Source organism: Eumetopias jubatus, unplaced genomic scaffold, assembly GCF_037043125.1.
Source record: "Eumetopias jubatus isolate StellerSeaLion01/CBP00866 unplaced genomic scaffold, mEumJub1_p1.0 scaffold_3, whole genome shotgun sequence".
In the NCBI taxonomy this organism is placed as follows: Eukaryota; Metazoa; Chordata; class Mammalia; order Carnivora; family Otariidae; genus Eumetopias; species Eumetopias jubatus.
In genome coordinates, this window is record NW_028274809.1 from 27,372,243 (window position 1) to 27,392,422 (window position 20,180).

At 38.5% G+C, this 20,180-nt stretch overlaps 1 protein-coding gene across 5 annotated transcripts in view; it reads right to left on the minus strand.

Annotated features, from left to right (window-relative positions):
• UNC80 (unc-80 subunit of NALCN channel complex) overlaps nt 1–20,180 on the minus strand; it is a 225,172-nt gene that overhangs the window by 145,843 nt on the left and 59,149 nt on the right. For 3 of the 5 annotated variants that reach the window (XM_028112209.2, XM_088022041.1, XM_088022039.1), the window contains exons 14-21: nt 18,189–18,335; nt 14,092–14,239; nt 11,939–12,087; nt 9,598–9,764; nt 8,771–8,869; nt 4,958–5,172; nt 3,701–3,807; nt 1,759–1,855 (exon numbers count right to left, since the gene is read on the minus strand). In XM_028112209.2, coding sequence (XP_027968010.1) covers nt 1,759–1,855; nt 3,701–3,807; nt 4,958–5,172; nt 8,771–8,869; nt 9,598–9,764; nt 11,939–12,087; nt 14,092–14,239; nt 18,189–18,335 — 1,129 coding nt within the window. The remainder of the gene's footprint in view (nt 1–1,758; nt 1,856–3,700; nt 3,808–4,957; nt 5,173–8,770; nt 8,870–9,597; nt 9,765–11,938; nt 12,088–14,091; nt 14,240–18,188; nt 18,336–20,180) is intronic. The other 2 variants (XM_028112210.2, XM_088022040.1) reach the window with 2 other exon arrangements.

A 20,180-nucleotide genomic window follows, 5' to 3' on the forward strand; every position in this document is an offset into this window, starting at 1 on the left:
AAAGAACTTACAGAGGTAATCACAGTACTAGTCAAATGACATTCAACTAACACGGCACATACCTGGAGAACACTCTTTATCTTCATACTTCATTCTCAAAACAAAAAACAGCAAACAAACAAAAAAGACCACAAAAATCGACTTATAATACTGATGGTTCTGAATGCTAGGTGTATCTTCTGTGAAATATCATGAGGAGTGAAAAGATTCCAAAAGGACTGAAAATGACAAAGGTCCTGGTTGTTAGGAAGATTCTTGAAGCCACAGACTAAGAAGTTTGATGTATGCCCTAGCCAAATTCTGTAAGAGATTACGTAAACAGGAACTTTTTTAAAAACCAGAAGTAATCATAGGAATCACTATGGTTTCATGAAGAATACACTGTATTGAACTAAGTTGTATATTTCCTTTAGATTTATAAGGACATGAGATATTTTTTGGCAAAATCTGATGTTTTTATAATGAAATGAGAAATCTTTGTTAATTGCTCTTAAATTAAGTATATTGTTGGCTGAAAAAGCATACCCACAAATTGTTATTAATAAAGGTCAACTAGAAGTGTCATAAGAGTTATACCTTTGTATTTGTCCTGGTCAGTAATAATAGCAACAGTTTGGATGAAAACAGGGAATGTGTATGTCTCTGCAGATGAATCCTTAGAGCACAATTGCAAAGAAGAAAAGATTCCAAATTCAACTTGGTTTATGTTCTGTCTCTTAATTTCTTTCCTGGGCACGTGACTTAACCATCTCCCAAGTTAATGAAACAATACATTTTATTTATTTTGAGATGAAGAATTAATAATGGCTATACCAAAATATAGCATGATATTCATTCATGTGGAGGTGAGCTAGCAAAAGTTAATCTAAATTCAGTACAAGCCAACTATGGGATGTAAAACTTCATAATGCAACCTTAAATTATGTTCATACACTTGCTATATCCCTGGAGCTTAATAGTTACACTATTTATCACACTGATTAAATGATGTATTGCATTCCATCTGAAGCTCCACATTTTGTAAAGTATATCATCTAGTTAGAATACATAGTAAAATGGAATCAGGATGGTGATGGGTCTAGAGACTCTTCCATGTAAGGGAAAAAACTAGGAATCAATAATAGAAGATTTCAAATCTTTATGAAAAAAAAAAACCAGTATAACCAGCAGAAGTGAGATCAAAAGAGAGAATGTGAAATAGATAAAAGGCAAAATTAGCATTGTGTGTGTGTGTGTAGCCACAGATATCATAACTGGGACCACTGAATCAAATTTATGGATGAATATATTTTCAGGATATAAGGAAAGACCTTCTAATAATTAAAACTGTCTAGTTCTGGAACAGGTTGCTTTGTGAAGTAATAGACTCCCCTTTGGTGGAAGTGTTCAGAGGGTGGCTGTCCACCTCTCAGGGATATAATGTGCAGAATTCCTAAGTAGATAGGTAGATGGAAATCTGAAGGTTCTTTAAAGATCTTAGATTTTAATAAAGGACAGAGAGCTGAAGAAAAGGCTGTCTTTTACTCTCCTTTGTAAACCTAATGTCCACTATGGAATGAGGAATACAGTAGGGCTTCCATAAATGTCTGTTGAACCAAATTCATAAAAATTGAGAAGCTATATATAGTAGTACAATACACACATGAGAAAGAAATGAATAGGAAATCAATGAAAATAGAAAATGGATCATTTTATCCAATCAAATTTTGTTCTGTGTGATGAAAATTGGATGTAATTCTTAGGCTGCATGACATTTACCGAGACGCTTGAAGAAATTCTCCTCTTCATCTCTTCCGTTTTCCATTCCACTCCCTGGCCCACCTTCAGAAAGCTTCACTGCACTGGTAAATTTGACCTGAGAAAAAAAAGACAATTCTTTGGGTTTATACTAACACTTGCCTTGAAAAATAAGTTATTTAGAATATGAAGATTACTTTAGTTGTTCTGACTGCCACATATGGTCAGTCAGTCAGTATGGCTTATTCCTATGTACCAAAAAAGACATGACTTATAACTAATTTGAAAGAGAATCCAGTCATAGATTGAAAGTAAATAATCAGGCACCATTAAAATAATTCAGTGACTAATGAGATGTTCTTAGAGTTTAATTCTGATAAAATCCAAACTCAAATTCATGAACAGCAAGCCATATTCATTCTTTACAAAAAACACCACAGTTGAGAATGAGACCAAACTGAAAGACAGCCAAATAGAAGACTTCAAATCTTTATGAAAAAAAAAACCAGTATAAATTAATTCATAAAGTACCCTATAATTAAAGTGAAATAACATGTTTGGTTTTTTTCCTAAGAATTTAAATGTGCTCTTGATCTTGCTCTTAGGCCAAGAATACTTAAAATTTTCAGCAAGTAGGGAAGCTATGGGCCTCACATACTCTCAATATTTGGCCAATTTTTTAGTAAAAAGGATGTGAAGGAGGAATTATATTTTCTAAACGTCATAAGGTTGATATAGTCTTTTTATAATTTCAAAATATTACTATTAAAACAGATAGAAGAAAACTGATTTTAGTAAGATTCAAAGCAGAAAGAATATAAGCAAATGATTTGGATATAAAGAAATATAACTCTTACCATATGCTGGAAATTATAGTGACCAGGACATGGACCATGCATAGGAAAGGCTCTTGTAGGAAATGGATTTCACTGAGAATCATTACCTTTTCCAAATAGTATGCTGCTACAATGCTTAACAGTATTCTAAAGAAGCACTTAGTGGGAAAAATCATCCTGAATTTCTTTATCCTTCTCAATAGGGAGAATAGTTCAGATAGTCACAAAAGGAACAGAAAGAGGATGAAGTGTGTGTGTGTGTGTGTGTGTGTGTGTGTGTGTGTGTGTGTGTGTGTTTTAATACATAAAGAGGATGATTAGAAAATTACTACATCCTTGGGTAGGAGCTTGAGATGTCAGGAATTTCACATGTATGTTAAAAGCTAAAAATAGTTGGGAAATACCAATTTGGATGCCTTTCATTTCTTTTTCTTGTCTGATTGCTGTGGCTAGGATTTCCAGTACTATGTTAAATAAAAGTAGTGAGAGTGGAAAACCATTTGTAACAACATGGATGGATCTAGAGGGTATAATGCTACATGAAATAAGTCAGTCAGAGAAAGACAAATGTCAAATGATTTCACTCGTGGAATTTAAAAAACAAAACAACAACAAAAAGAAACAAAATAACAGACCCTTAACTATACAGAACAAGCTGGTGGTTACTAGAGGGGCAATGGGAGGTGGGATGGGTGAAAAAAGTAATGGGGATTAATAGTACACTTATCATGATGAGCACTGGGTACTGTACCGAATTGTTGAATGACTATATTGTATACCTGAAACCAATATGACGCTGTCCGTTAATTATACTGGAATTAAAAATAATAATAAAAATAAAGTTAAAATATTAAAATAGCTGGGAAATAATACCTATATACATCTCTAGATCTGCACTATAATTTTATGTAAATTTTTTGTTACTCTTTTTTTCCTTTCCATAATAGCCTACTATTTGGATATCTTAGTTTTCATTGCTCATTTAAGTTTCAAAACTTTGTTCAATTTGAAGACAGTTTCTTCAACTCTTTCTTATTTGGCTCCTCCAGGTGTTTAGCATTTCTTGGTCCTGAAATTTTTCTATCAGCGACTCCAACATTCTCTTACATAAGCAATGTCCTGTTTACCTTGGAGCTTTGCCTGATGAAAGACAGGCGGTCCACAGAGCTGATGTCCAGAAGGTCCTCCACGCCATCTGCTAAGCCCGAGAGGGAGGACCGCTTCAGCCAGTTTCCTATTTAATAATTTTTTAAAAGTTAGACCAGTATAGCATTTTCTCCCAAATGAATTAAACAGAAATCTCAGCATGTGCTCAACAAGCAATGAAAGTTATACGGCTTGATGTAAATTGAAGTGAAAACAAATGGTTTTCAAAATGTACATGATTTGAATATTCAGTGTTGGATTATAAAATGACAAGACTGAATAAGACCAGTACAAAAAGAATTTGGGCCTCTTTGGTGAATAAAACCATAATCCATCCTGTTCTCCTTGACACTTCACATATCTTCCAATAAGTCCTGTTGATTTTGCCACCTAAGTATTTCTCGAATCTGTCTACTTCCCTGTACATGGTCACCACCCAGTCCAAGTTTCCGTTACTTATGCCTGGACTACTAGACAGCTTTCTATCTGGTCTCACTTAACCACTTGTGCTCCCTCCAGTATGTTGTCCATGCAGTGATCTTTTAGAAAAAGCTAACCTGCTTGCTCAACATCCCACCTGGGCTCTGTAGGGCTGTAGGATGAAGAGCCAACCTTACCTGCAAGGTTCACAAGCTTAAGTCCCCATTGCTCTGTCGTAGTCGTGCACACACTCTTCTCTTCATCTCAGTTCTTCCACCTCCTTCCCTCCTAATACTTTTACAAATTATATTTAGAGAGCTACCATTTAGAGAGCTCTCCTTCTTCCTTCCCCTTAGTATCCTCAAGATCTTAATCTCACTTCCTCCAGGAAGCCTTCTCTGATCTCTGCCTCCTCCTCCCCATTTAGGTCAGACCTCATTGCATGCTTTCATGGCACAACATATATTTCCTTAATAAAATTCACAGTTTGCAACCACACTTGGTTGTAGGATTATCTGCTTTAGTGACTGTCACCCCTAATAAATTTTAAGTTCAGTAAAGTTGGGCACTGTGTAATTTTGATCATCATTTAATCCCTGATGCTTAGCATCATTGTGTTTGCACACAATAAATGCACATAGTAGGGGTTTGAGAAATACGTGCTGAAAAAAGATGAATGAATGAATGAGCAAGATTAAGCCTTGTGACTTGAAGGCTTTCCCCTTCTCTACCCTACCATGCATCACTTTGTTTTGATTATGAGTTGATTTGAGGACATGGTAGGGAATAAGAGAATCCATAAATAAATACAGACATACTTTTACCTATGGGGAGTTTAAGTTTCTTCCGGAGGGAAATTCTGCGGGATCGTGAGCGGGTGCGACGGTCAGAGGTGGTTCCTGAATGGGCAGTGGTGCATTCTGAAGTATCCTGCTCAGACTGGCTGCTGGTGTCACTTGCTGCACTCTGGGATTTGAACATCTTGCGCCAGAAATCCTTCCGCCCCAGGTTGCCCCCTTGCATTTGTTCATCACTGAAAGCAAGCAGAGGGTAGAGTTAAATGTCTGACAACACATGGGAAATTCCTTAAATTTCTTTCAACTTCCCGCCAATGACATTTACACAATTCATGCAGGATGATCTTGGATGGGCTTGGATTTAGGATGAGTCAGAGGGGGAACAGAAGGAGTGAGACCAAGGTTGACTCTGAAGTCTTCCTGAAAACAGTCATGTCTCAGCTGTCAAGTAGAGGTGATCATTTTTTTTTCCAACTTTAATAAAAAGACCAAATATTATCGCAGGTACTCATCTGTGGGTGTGAGTCATAATAGCAGAAGCATTTATGATGTCTAAATATTTCACTTTTTTTGAAGGTTCCCAGAGGCTTGTGCAGTCCTGTATCTCACTCTCCACCCCCACCCCAGCATAGTATAATTCTCAGCACTAAATAAACTCACAAACAATATTTGAATAAATGAATAAGTGAAGTGCAACCATACTCAGGGGGTGCATCGTCCCACAACTGTTTACTAAATTATTTTCATCGTGCCTGATTATTTAGCTTTCTCAGGGCAGAGAAGCTTAAGTAAGGTTTAAAAGTAAAAAACATTAGTCCAACTCAATAAGCCAAATGGGAACACATCCAAAGGGGTTTTTGACCAGGACATTCCACAAGAGGAAAAAGACAAGTGGCTATAATATGCAGAGGTTAATCTCACTAGGAATTGGGGGGGAGGGGGAAGGTCAGTTGAAATGAGATCCCTATTTTCACTCATTAAATTGGTAAAGATTAAGAGGGGAAAAAAGAAAGCAATTGGTTACCATCATCCTGCCAGTGATGAGACAGAAAGATTCAACCTTTCTGGAAGGTAATTTAGTAATGTGTTATCCAAAACCAATATCTATAGCCATGACAGAGAAATTCAATTTCCAGACAGTTATCCCAAGGAAATGACTGGAAAATATACTAACATGTAGATACAAGATGATCAAATGCTCGCTGAGGTATTATACGTCAACACTGAAAACTGGAAGCAATCTAATTTTAAACTCTAGAGAAACAATTAAATTATAGAACTTCTATCTGATGGCATATTCTGTAGTCATTAAAATCCTATTTTAGAAGATGATTGATATGGGAAATGTTGAAGATATACTGAAAAGTTAGAAGACTTAGAATCAATGGATGAAATAGAATAACACCATGTTAAATAAACAAAGTACACATGTGAGCATGTGTCTGTGAGCTTGCATGTACATATGCTCAAAAATGTACCCAGCACACCAAAAGTTTACAGTGGTTATCTCTAGTTGATGGTATTTCAATTTTAAAATGATTTTTCTTTGCTTTTCTGTTTTGCTACATTTGTCAACTTCAGCAACATATCTTACTTTAGAAAGTTGGAAAGAAAGGTCACAGAAAATACTCAGTAATATGTGATGAAATTCGTTTATGAAATTTTAGGTAATGATTTGCCTACAAGCTTTGGGATTGAATCCAGAATCTACCCAAAATTCAACAGTACTGGGTAAGGCAATCATTTTCTGGAGATATTCATATGGAGGTTCAGATTTTATCTCTCAAAATTTCATTAGAGTACTAACTAAATTTTATTTTTATTTCAAACCAGGACATTCTGTTTATCATATATGGTATGAATTTGTGAGTTTCTTACCTTTAGGGAACGTGGGACACAACGATGATATGACCACATGGTTTGGGTGGGACAACATCTCAATAAAATGCTACATCATCTTTGTCCAATGGGTGTGTATTGATAATGAGTTTCAGAGAAATGAGCATATGACACTGCTTTTAAATTTAGTTAGTGTGACTTTTATTTAAGGAGGAAGAAGAAGAGAAGGGCCAGAAGGGGAGGGAAGGGCGGGAGAAAGAGAGGATAAAGGAGGAACCAGGATCGTCCACCTACCTTTCTCCAGTGCTAAACAGGGTATTTGACATGCTCATCTCCTGTGCCCACTCAGAGCAGGGAAAAGCTCTATATTTAACATTCCATGACATCCCTTCAAATGGAAACTTTTATGCAGAAGCATATTAAAACATATATCTTTATTCAAGGGGAAAGAACAGACCCATGCTAAATGCTGGGATATCAGACAGTGTTTACAGAACACTGGAGAAAGAAAATATTTTGCCATCTAGAAAATGAAATCACCTATGAAGATAGATGGTTTTATTTTTAAAATACGGTTTACTTATTAGATCATTCTCATTGACCATATTTGCTTAATAGTTGCTAGTGCTACTGTGGGGGAAAAAAGCCCTCTCCCCCTTTTCTGCTCATGCTCTGTATGTAAAGACTTTAACTAGTCTTGTGGCTATTCAGCTACAGAACTTTGCCCTTTACATTAATTTTTTTCCCTTAGAGCTTATGTTTGACTTTTTACTATGTCCTTAAAGACTTCCTTAAACCTCACATTTAAGAAAGGAAGTTAAAGGAAACAAAAACTTAATGGTAATTTCACAATTCTGTCCTTTCATTGATTGCTTGTTATTCATTCATTGATTTCTGAAATAGATATTAAGTGTTTACTATGGGGGCCAAGTCTTAAGCATTGGGGCTATAATGGTAAGCAAAAACGCACATGGTCCCTAGACTCATAGAGTTGATTTATCTTATCTTTACTTTTCTCCAGGCACTTAGAGACAGTCTCTAAGATTTTGAAGGGCCATAAAAACTATGTAGGCTTTTGCTCTTTGAAGGTTTTCCTTGCTTGTTGTTAATTACATGGTTCTATTTGATGACGGTGATTTCCTTGACTATATACTATGTATTATGGTATACCATTAAACTTGCAGAATTTCTGGAAAGGTAATTGTTTCATAGTAAACCAGGGTTTGGGGAAGTAAAATGGTGTATCTTAAATGATGTTCCTATTTTAAATACTGATCACACCACTTGTGAGTAAGTAGTTCTCAAAAGAAGAATGAAGACAAATGAGCCTTGCCTAGAACTAGACTGTATGTTTACTGTCTATAGTAATTCTCTCATTTTCTGGAGAGAATTTTAATTTTAAGCATTAATCTTAATGCTTTATCTTTAAGCATCTAATTTTAAGATGCTTTTAAAAGACTTTGCCATTATAAAAAGTGGAGATAAAATGATTGATTTCAGGGAACACTGGAATGGATCTCAGGAGAAGACCAAACTGAAATGGAGTAGAGTCTATGTTTTAACTAAATCAGAGCACAAGAGAAGTTTATCTTACTTATTTTTGAAAAAGCCTCATCGAGCACATTGACAGCCATTAATACATTTACATAAAAAAGTTATAAGTGATTTTAAGCAATAAAGTAGATCACACCTCCACCCCACCTGATACACATGCTAGTTTTCATGATTTATCTGCAGGAGTGTGCATGAAAAGCAGAAGTGGAGTAGAAATTGGAAATGGGAAATGTTAAGGAAGCTTCCCATAGGCATGAGGTTGGTTATTTATGATTTGGGTCTGTGGAGATTAGTGGCTTTGGGAATGAAAAGTAAAGGGCAGAAGCAAGGCAAAGTTCAAAGATAATGACAAGCAAACAAACAGCAGTTGGGAAAATTGAATTTCTTACAGTGGGAAGTGCTCAGCCCACTGCACTGGAGAGAAAAATCAATGTTACTTACTGCTCTGGAGTCTGTGAGGGGCGACCAGACATGAAGCTGCGACATTCCTCGGGTGCAGAGGACACCTGGCCTTTATCCACAATGCTTCCTGCCTCTGACCTATGCAAATGGTGCAGTCCACCAATCAAACAGAGCAGGACAGCACTCCTCAATACCTCATGTACTTCATAAAGCAAAACACTCCGTTATAGACAACATATATTGCTTGCAAACCCTATGTCATCATGAGTCTATACTGTATAAAATTTATTTCCTACCATTTGATTCATGACCTAGCTGCCTTATTGTCTAAGAATACCACCATCAATGCAGAGTCATTAACTACAAACAGAATTTTAAATTTAGGAGTTTCCTTTAATCTTGTTAAGTGGCATAATTAAAGGATAGGCATACAATAAATTTATATTTACTAGAAGGAAAAACAATAGGGCACTTCTCAGCAATTTGTATTTTGCCACGTTTAAAATATTACTTACTGAACAGGAGGATATGGTATCAATAATTGCTTTTCCTCTCTGGACAAAAATGTAAATTATTTATGGAAAAGACTAACACAGATAGCATTTCACCATATTGTTGAGAGCTATGAAGTAAAGGTCAACTGCATGCAAGCCTGAGATGAACTGCGCTTTGATTTATAGAGAGGCAGGATTGGTTTGACAGTAAACACATCTTTTGCTACGTCTCCAGTGATACCATTTATACGAGACAGTTCCTCCAGCCCTGCACTAGAGTTACACACCATCCTGTGAACCACATGGACATTGCAACAAATTACACTCCACTGACATAAGGCCACACTAATATTTATAGCTCAAGTTTCTAACCTTTTACTGCCTGGAGTCTTAGATTCTGACTCATTCTCCTCCACCTTTTTCCCTGGTGCCAACTTCTCAGCACTGTCAAGCAAAGCACTGAGGGCCACTCTCCTGAAGACATTCCCATGAGCCTCTTTGATGAATTGGACCAGCTGACGGATGTCACAATACAGCCCCTGTTTGGATGCAAGAAGGAAAGTTTGGGGAAAGTTGTGTGATTAAACAGTTTTCACAGGAAGAGAGGGAGAAATTAATTCCTTAGGCTTAGATCAGCATTAGAATCATTAAAGGAAGACATTTTACTACAACGAAATGGATGGTACCCAGTCTGTCCATTGGTCCTAGCAACATTACCAAGAACCTTGCCTGTCATCCTTAGTATGAAAAAGCCTGGTTACCATGCTTCATATTCAGAAAGTTGGCTGTATCATTAGAAAGACATCAATTTACACTTCAAACCACTGGATTCCCAAGCTTTAATTTTCTCTATTATGACTTCTGAAGAGATGCCTGCCAAAAAAAGGCAATCAGAAGTTTGTTTAGACTAGAGATTTCAGTCCCTCTTTGGCCTCTCCAAATTTTCTGCATCACTGTGATAAAATATGCTAAGTCCTCTAGACACTCCTAACAGAGCCTGATATTCAAGGAGAGTGCATTTTGCTGGACATATTTAACAAATGTGTATGTTGAAGCCCATTTGAACATTAACTTGACTATGGACTAAAGATGATACAGGGCTATTAAAACCAATATATTGATGAATCCACATTTAAAAATATATATAGGACCTTTTTTTCTTAAGATATTAACCCTTTCACTCAGCATTTCCTCCTCTCTCTTCAAGAAGGTAGTTACTGCATTCTTTGCCTTAGGAAAGGTTCATGGCAAAGCAAGACACAGAAGCCTAAGAAATACTTACCTTGGTATCTTTGGTTTTCAAAACCTAAGACCACTGGAACAATCATGCCCACGACCCTTAAAAAATCAGAAGGAACAGTAACTGAGGAAAACATGGAAAGAATGTTTTTTCGGTCCTCTGGGCAGAAAGATCTTGTGCCCTCATTGTGCTCTTTGGGAGCTCCCCCAGAAGGGACAAGACCCCCCAAAACAAGGGTTCCAATTCACCAGAGTGCCCACCCCTAAGCACCCAGCAGAGAGCAGTGCGTGAAATAATATGTATGGACTGATGGTTGAGACCCATGAAGCTTCTCAGGTCCTAGGTCCTACCAAAGACTTGGGATCTTTGCACCACTCTGTGAAGTAAAGAAACCCAAAAATATTGGGGTTCAACTTTTAGCTGTTCTGGTGGAATGTGGAATGGGGTTTCCAAGTCAAAACCAAGACGATTTAAATAAAATTAAGAAATACAGTTATTTCTTCTATACCTGATTTTGCAGACTAAAATGTATAAGTGCTCACACGTATTATAATCAACTTGTCAAAGTACTTCTTGCCGTCACCAAATTAAACACATGGATGGTGCCCATGTTTTTCTCAGACTCCAAGAACTTTGCTGAGGTGGCTTTGACAGTCAGCAAAATTCAATTCCCTTTGGTTTAGGGTTTTAGTTTATCTCAAGTTATGTGAATAGTCTCAGTGGTTTAGAATAGCTTAAAATGATTTCCTTGATTTAGGTAGATTAGCAGATATTGTCAATATGTATAGATAGGCTGATTTCTACATAGAAGTCCCAACATGTAACAAATTGGTAAGAGAGCGAAGTCTACTTTTACTCCCCAGAGAGAACTGAATTCATCTTTCATATGGATTCATCAGCCTTAGTCTACTTTTTGTATCCCAAACCACAATCTCCTTGGCAGCAATTAAACACGAACTTGTTAGGGCCTGGCTCTTCTCCCACACTACTTGTGGGTTTAGTGGTTTAATTAACACAGTCATTTATGAGGGAGTAACTAAAAAACTGAGGTGTTCCATAAAAGAAAACAAGGCTAATGTCAGCAGCATATTTACATTAATTTTTACAGTAAGTGTGGTTTCAAAAATGGTTGGTACAATATTCTTTAATATTTCATGAGCTAATAGACTATGCTCGAGCACCTCTTTCTCTTTAAGGACTTGAACTACCTTGCAACTATCTCAGCAACCACCACTGAACCCATGAGGTGGAGGAGGAAGATATGTCAGTTTTCAAGTAGTTTAATGAGTAACAAGGAGAAATGTGCTACTGAGGCTCCACCATGAATTACTGGTCACTTTGGGAAAATAGAGATTTTTAGCTTTAAGGTGCAGAATTTTAGACTTCAACTTGTCTTTCCCAGGGCCATGGCTGAGAACTTGTCTTAGAGTGGAGACCAAGAACTCCTGTGGGAAGAAGAGGTGAACTTCTCACCAGATTCTCAGGGCTGTGCAATTCATGCGTGGTTGAAGCGCAGCGTGTGATAAGGGATTTAAACATGGCGCTGACGATGATGCCTTCCACGTTTTGGGCTGTGGATTTGTTGTCCACCGTGGTGAAGTTATTTCCAAACCCAGCCTTGTCTGGAATGCAAAGGCACCAATTAAAGGCACTGTTTCCATTAAGCTACACAGGCTAAAGAAGTAATGAAGTACATGGCACCCAGGAATTAGTGAAGGGCTACATGAAATGCAGAAACAAAAGATTAAAGATACCCCTAGGTTTAATCATCTTTACACAGACTTGGAGATAAACAACTCATAGTCTCCCTCAGAGTCTTTACTAGGATATATTTCATCATGTTGTGGAATGTTTCTATTGATACATCTTAGCAAAAATAATCCCTCATTGGAGAGAGAATTTATTTGATTCAGCCTTTCTGGTGGTGAGGAATGCTGGCTTCTCAGTGGAAATCCTTCAGTCATTCAGAAGCAGGGGTGGGGCCAACCAGGTGAATGGGGCAGGAGGAAGCAGAGGGGGAAGGGCCTTGCTGGGCGGAGTTAAAACACTTGCACTGGCAAAAAAAAAAAAAAAAGGAGACCAAGTCCTGCCACGATCTGCATAGAACTTCCAGCAGCTTCTTGCTCCCGGACTCTGTAGGCATTCAGAGAATGAAAACCTATAACCTCTCTTAGAGCCACTTCCTTATGACTCACTGAAATGGGAAATGCCAGTGAACTGAGGCTGTCACTCTCTGGTGGCATTTTATGCCAGTTTTTCACATATCCACAGGCATTTCATAGGGGACACATTAGATATTCCGGAGCCGTGGCAGAAGATTCCTAATGACTGTGAGCCACCTATGGATTGTAGGGTCAGGGTGTGTGTAGCTCCAAAACCAATCAGTTGTGTTTGGCTGGCTGACGCACTGTGAGCCACTTCTCAAGAGTCCCTGGGGGATTCGTCACCTTGGAGTAATACCCTTTGTCACCAACCTCTCACTGTCTGTGTCAGCTGGCAGGGGATTATCCTTAGATTTTACATCATAGAAAGAAATCTTTTGGTCTATGCTTGTAGTTTCTATCTCGAATAGCTTAAAAAAGAGAAAATAGTTTGTAATCAGGAATTTCTCTCGCAGTACCTCGACTACAATTCTCACTTTATTATTTTTTAAAATTTGTAATATGCTCAGCTTAAAACATCTTTGATAATATACATTATTTTAGGGGCTCTATAAAGGAACAACTATTTTTTAAGGGGATCACCAAACAATAAAGCCTGGGATACAAATAGGGAAACTGCTTCCAAATTCATCCAATAGAGCTTCGTTATAAATTAATCAACTATCATACATGTATCATACAAACCATAAAAGGCTATACTAAGAAGTTATTTCTTCCCAGGCTCTAATTAAGATGTACATGTTATTCAACTCAGGCTTCATACAGCATTTTCATTTCATTTTTGCATTTGCATTCGAGTGGCATTGGAGGTGTTTGGTTTATTATGAATGCAATCGGTGTTCACTGGCCCCCTACACCACAGGTCTCTATGGTGGGGTTTTCTTAAAGCCATGAAGTTATAAAATGGTTTGTGGGGCTACCTGTATATCCATTTGACTGTTTTAAAGAAAATTCAGTATATATATGTAGGTGTATATGAGTATATCAAAATTGCGCTACTACTATGTTTATATGTATCTTTTCTTTCCTGTTTTACTTTGTGAAAAAAATCTCCCAAGTACTGTGCCTGGCACATAACAGGTACTCATTTCATATTTGTTGAACTAATGAATATACTCCCTTGTTCCTTGACTTCTGCCTCAGTTGTCATGCAACAGAAAGTTGTGTGGGAGGGAGAGGAGTGCCATGAGTGATGGTTTGACGGGCTAACTGTGAGGATGCCACAGCTTTACCAAATCCCCTTTGCTTAGGTAAGTTGTCATCGCCAAGCCTCCAAAATATAGCATCAAAGACGATGTGCAAGCTTCTCTTATTTATACTTTATTACACACACACACACACACACACACACACACACACACGTTTCCCTCTAAATTCTATCCCCACATATTCAGGGTACTTCTGAAACTCTACCTGCTTCACCACATAGAGGTCTCTCCTGGAACTTGGCACAGCTCTACTTACTGTCAGTGACCGGCTCCATACAAAATCCCAGCAAAGCATGCAAGAAGTCCACTACATTATTGAGAGAGTCTCTGTTCACATAGTCCCTCATGGTTTGTCGGAACTGCATCTTATCTAGCTTGTATAGCTTAGTGAGGCAGCTCTGGGCCTGCAATGAAGGAAGAAAAGTGAAAAGTCACAGGTACCAGCTTAAGCTAGGGATACCGTCAGCCTGAGGCAGAAGCCTGCCGAAGGCAAAGGCCTCCGTCCATCCCTGCTGGCTCGTGCAGGCCAACCCTGCTAGTCCCTCTTGTCTGAGCAAGAGAGGGGCAGAGATAAGCTGAGCAGTGTGAAGGATTTTCCTTGAGAACGGCTGCTCCAGGTAAAACCCAATGTCTAATGTCTAATGCTGGTGCCAATGGAACCCAGTCTTTTCACCAAGATCAAGATTTTAAGATCTCAACGAAAAAAAGCGCAAAGTGTCAAAAATTAGGCAGGTTTCAAAATTGGTCATCCAGGTTTAGAAAAACCTCAAAGGCTTTGTGTAATGAGAAGAAGTGTGCCACTCCCACGTTCAGCTACTTTGAACTTAAATAGATTTGATTGGGCCGGGGGTGGGGTGGTGGTGGTGTGAGAGTGATGTAGGAGGTGGGTATCCAGTGTCCTCTTATCTGGCCCGGAAGGGAAAATCCTTGAAGCAGGGAGGGAGCAAAAAACAAAGGCAGGTCTAGTTTGTTCATTTATGTCTGCATTTGAATGTGAAAGTTTGATAGTTAATAGAAATTGGCCTTATAGATATGAAAACCAAGAAACCATTGGCTAGACCTTAATACTCAAAATTATATTTCATATGATACAGCAAATAATTCCGCCATCTGGCAAAGGGAAAGGGAATAATTCCACCATCAGAACAAACAAACAAAGGAAGCCATTGGCTGCAGAAGGCCACAGACAGAATGTGCAGATACTATCTGGTGTCATTCAAAGCCTCCCAGCCCTCTCCTACCATGAAGAGAAAAATCACATGTGTGCAGTGCTTTGCTGTTTAAAATGCATTTCTTGCTTGTAAGTGCATAACAACCTTTAACTTTCACACCTCTGTGATTTGATGAGCCTCCCAATACTACAATGGAGGAAGCTGAGGCTCACAGAAGTCGAGGACTTTGTCCGAGTTGACACGGTTCACAGCAGAGCCAAAATTAGGAGTCAGAGTCTTGCCCTTTATTGTGGTTATTTCTCTTATGATCCAGTAGTCCTATGAAGAATCCAGACAATGACTGGGGCAAACATATTTAGATACCACCCACCTTCAATGGGTGGTCAGAATGAATTCCCTTTCAAAAAGAATTTATGATGATGGATGAATAGAGATTAGTTGGTATCTTGAAGACACATTCTGTGTAAGAGATATAAGGAAGTCCATGACAAAGGAATGAAATGGGGAAATAACAGGAGAACACTCTAGGTTGAGGGAAAAGGCTAAGGATCAAGGAAAGGGAGAAGACTGGGTGAGGAAGACCTTAATTGAGGATGGAAAACTTTGGACAACCAGGCACAATCATGGAAGTAAAATTGGAAAAAGCAATCCCTAAAAATTCAAACTTACAAGGTAGGCCCTTAATAGTCTCCCAGAAGAAAAGTTAAGTTATATCACTACTTCAACAAATCAAGGCCCAGAGAAAGATTCTGGAAAAAATTTGAGAGGAAATAGAAAGATTTTTCAAAGGCTGAAACTTGGAACGAGCAATAAACTTCTTGGGTTGACCTTGCTGTAATCCCCCCATGTGTATCCCAAAGTCAGGTGAATTGAAAATTGTTTTCATTCTCCCTTTACCAGGTCCTAGAATATAGAGAAATTGGGTATTTTTATTCCAGAGAGGTTACTGGTTGCTAGATCTCATTTTTTCCCCTTACAAAATAAGTGCTGCTTGCTATAAAATTATGTTTTCAAAGCATTTACATAGAATATTTCCTGCATGAAGAAGTATTTAATCATTATCCCATAAAGAATTTGCGAAGGTCTTATTGCTATACTTATGCAGCACTTTAAAATTCTGGGTTGGAAAGCCCTGAAGCACAAATTATCCTATCTTCTCTACAAAATACATGGAAGACAGCATTGCTTCAAATCTACTCTTTAGAGGGAGGCTCAAGTATTTGGATTCTGAATGAATATTCTGAACTTCTCCAAGAGATCTAAAACTGTCAGAATGAATTCCCTTTCAATAGTTCGGGACCACCAGCAAATGATTAACCTAAAAAACACATGTTGGAATTATTAGGCATTTTGATGTATATCATTAAAGTAATCTATTTCTTCCTTCCTTCCTCTCTCCCTCCCTCTTTCTCTCTCGTTCTCTTTTCCTCCCTTCCTTCCTTCCTTCCTTCCTTCACGTACAGAGGCCCTGATCTGGTAGAAGTAAGAAATATTCGTAACATCTTAAAAGTTAAGTAACTTCTGAAAATTCGGTGTTTTGGAAATTTGTGAAGGCCCAGCTTCTTGAATTAGACTTTCCCAGGGATAATGTCGCAACTTTGTATCTCTTGGACAATGTGTTTGCTGAGCAAGAAGAGGCAAATATAATCCCTATAATGAGTATTAAACTGGGCTACAAGAGAATGGAAGAGTTGCCCTGTAAGTCAGGAAAGCTGAGAAGGCAGGTAAAAAACTGTCTGGACAGCCTGATAGGAAATGTTCAGTAGCCTCATGAGGAAAGCATGGCGGACTACTAAACAGCATATGGTCTCTCAAGTGGCTTCTGATCCAACCAGTCCTATTTTCTCCAAGTCTAGAAAGACAGGATCTGGTGTCAGATTCAGTTTATACCTCCAGCTAAAGCATGACACTTATTATATTTAATGTGTCATTTCATGGAATTGGTCTTCTGTATGAGGAGTGATAATGTTTTCGTCATGAGGCATTTATTCATACTGTGATAGAATTAAAAATCAAACAATAAAGATCACATACACATGCTCAAAGATAGGCCAATGTCAGCTTTCTATTGCCTTATTATTATTTTGATTTTTAAATTTGGGGCCTCAAAATCTAGATCTTGGTCAAAGTGGTCACGTTTCATAATTTAGAAGTTAATTACTGTGAATATAACCCCCCCATACAATCTATGAATATAATACAACATAAAGAGTATAAAAGAGACAAGGATGGATAGATGGATAGATGAGAAATTAAGAAAGAAACCCAGCATGCTAGTACTGTGTGAACATTTCATGACAAAAACTAATACCAAGGAAAAAATGGGTTGGCATTAGATGTTGACATGATCCTAAAACTCTGCCGTCATATGCCAAAGGGTTTCCTGGACTCAAATTTGCACAAAACCCTTATTTTCAGGAGGGTATTTTCTTATGAGTTCAATTCAAATGCATGTATGAGGCAACTGTCCCAGCGTGGACTTGCTATGGAGGTGGGTTATTGCTCAAGAGTGAAGGGAAAAGTAGCAATCAGCTGAGGCAAATGAAAATGAGCTGGAATAAGACCATGTTCCATGACAGAATTATGTTTTGCAAGCCCAAACGCAGAGTTTCAAGTTTCACACAGTTCAAAGGGACGTGATCTCAAATACACAGGAGTCAAGGCTCATTCTCAAACAAAGCAGCCAGAAAGTAACGGGCTACTTTTATAGTCCTGTTTTGTCCCAATAAGGGCCATTTTCCATGTCTATGTAAGAATGACAAACTAAGTCCTAAACTTGGACCCCGTTCTTTAATATAAAATATGTTTCTATAGTACCCAGGCAGATGATTAAAAAGTCATTTGTCACAGCCCATCAGAGGCTTGTTAAATATATTCATCTTTGCAAAGGTCTTTCAAACTCTAATTCACACATTCCAATTATACACCCTTTCACCAACTGGGAGTTGGCCTGCCCTAGGCAGAAGGCAGAAGCGTTTTCTGCCAATTAAGCTCTCCTAGGCCTGGGTTTTTGAGGTCTTGAGATATGTTGTGGGAATCTTCCCACTCCGAATCAGCATTAATCATCCCTATGAAATACAATACTTTTCAGGGAACACTGACCCTCATTGTCAAAGGACTCATTCCTAAATTGGAGGCAGGGAAGAGGGAGAGGAAATGGAATCTACTGTAATTCTCTTACATTCTCTCGGAATACCTGGTGTCTCAGACGATCTCCAGAGAGCCCTCGATGTCCTTCTCCGCAACCATAGGCACATCCCAAAGACTTCACTATTTTGATGAGCATGGTAAGAGCAAGCCTATGGTTGCTTACAGGTGTACTTTCATCCTAGAAAAGTCACAAAGCCCTTTTGGTACTGACATTCCATTCTGTGATTAAACCAAGTTTTATGTTTCATGGTGAGCACGTACAACTTGAAAAACAGAATTGCCAAGGGCTCAACAAGCAAGTTAACCTTTCTAAAATCCAGAATGCCTTTTAAAAGAAAGAAAAATGTGCATTTTGATCACCCTCTAGTGCTAAAGGATATGAATGTATACCTCTTGATTAGAAAACATGCTTTCTGTATCCTCGGCAGACTATCAGAACCACCCAGAGAGACAATGGGGACTATCAGTGATGAAGGCAAATAGATTTTCCCAAAAGCTACCCTCATTATCAGGCTTCTGATAGTACCACCAGGCAATGATTATTGCTAAATTTCTGGAACTGATCAAAGTCTGGAACTTTGAAATCACATGGCAACTTCTGACATTTTTAAGGGACTTTCTGATTTTACATTTTCACTTCATTGTAATACTCACGCATCAGCAAAGTGAGAATATAAAGAAATTTGTCAACATTCAGCTTGTTTCTTCCTTTGAGGGTAAATAGGAAGCCCTCCTGAGACGAATAATGAGAATGGTTATCATATCTCTTTTGCCCCATTTAATCCTTGTTGTTAGTGGAGGATGCAGCTTCCAGAAAACTTCTGTGAATTATCTCCAAAGAGGCAGAAGGATCCTAATAATTTCCCTTTCTACATCGGTTTACTGCGCAGAACAAAGGAAATAATGGATAAGCATTGTTCTGTAAATGGTGAAGGGCTTTTCCATTGTCATGTGGATCAGGTGGCTATGCAAACGATGAGGTCACACATTGAAAGTACTCCAATGTGGGTAGGGTATGAAAGAGATGGAGTTATCTAGACATCATCCATAATGTGGGGTAGACTCCACTCCCCTAAAGTTATGCAGTTGCTCCTTCTTTTCTAATCTCCAGGCTCATGTAGTGGATGCAGTGCTGAGATGCTCCGTGCAGAACCGAACATTCTCTGAGCTTGGAAGTGTTGCTGGCTGACAGCTCTCTAGGGAGATCCTATCCTGCCATTGCTCTTAGCTAAAGGACAGCTGCCTCACCTAAGGTTAATGCTCTTCTTGGTAGCAGTCTGCCTCCAGTGGCTGGTCAAAGGCATAATGAGGGTGGGGGGTATACAGGTGGGCTCCCTTCCTCCACTTGGAGATTCCTTTGAAGAATCATCCTCACTTTAGAGGTCCCTGTGTGATTGTCTGAGTTCTCTGTTACAAGTTGCAGTTCAACTGCTCCCTCTATCTCATCCTGCTTCTTTTACACCTCATAGATGTTGATCCTGAGAGGACATCCCAGGAAACTTCCTGCACACACATCTCCACATCTAAGTCTGTTTCCTGGGAACTCTATAGATTGAATGGTTGCAAATGAAAGACTCAGACTTACCAATAAACATTTATTTACTTATTATATATATATATACCAATTCAGAAATGTTTTAGTTTGGATGCAAATCTTAGCTCCATAACCTTGGGCCAGCCACTTAACCACTCCATTTCATACGAAATGGGAATCATAATAATACCTATATCATACAGCAGTGAGGCTAACACGAGTCGAAACACGTAAGACATACAATAACAGCAAAACAAATGTTAGTTATTATTTCTAGGTGTGGGACACTACTCTCCTTTGAGGCAACTTTGTGCAAATTAGAAAATGCATTCCTGTGGGTGGATGAGTTAGAAAAAGATGAGTCCTTTTAGTAGATGCAGCACTTGGTTGGACAGCTCAGTGAGCAGAGCTTGGACTGGATTTCAGTCCTTCTTGGTCCTGACTTAGCCATGAGCCCTTGTGTGGTGCACAGACTACACAGCCAAAGGC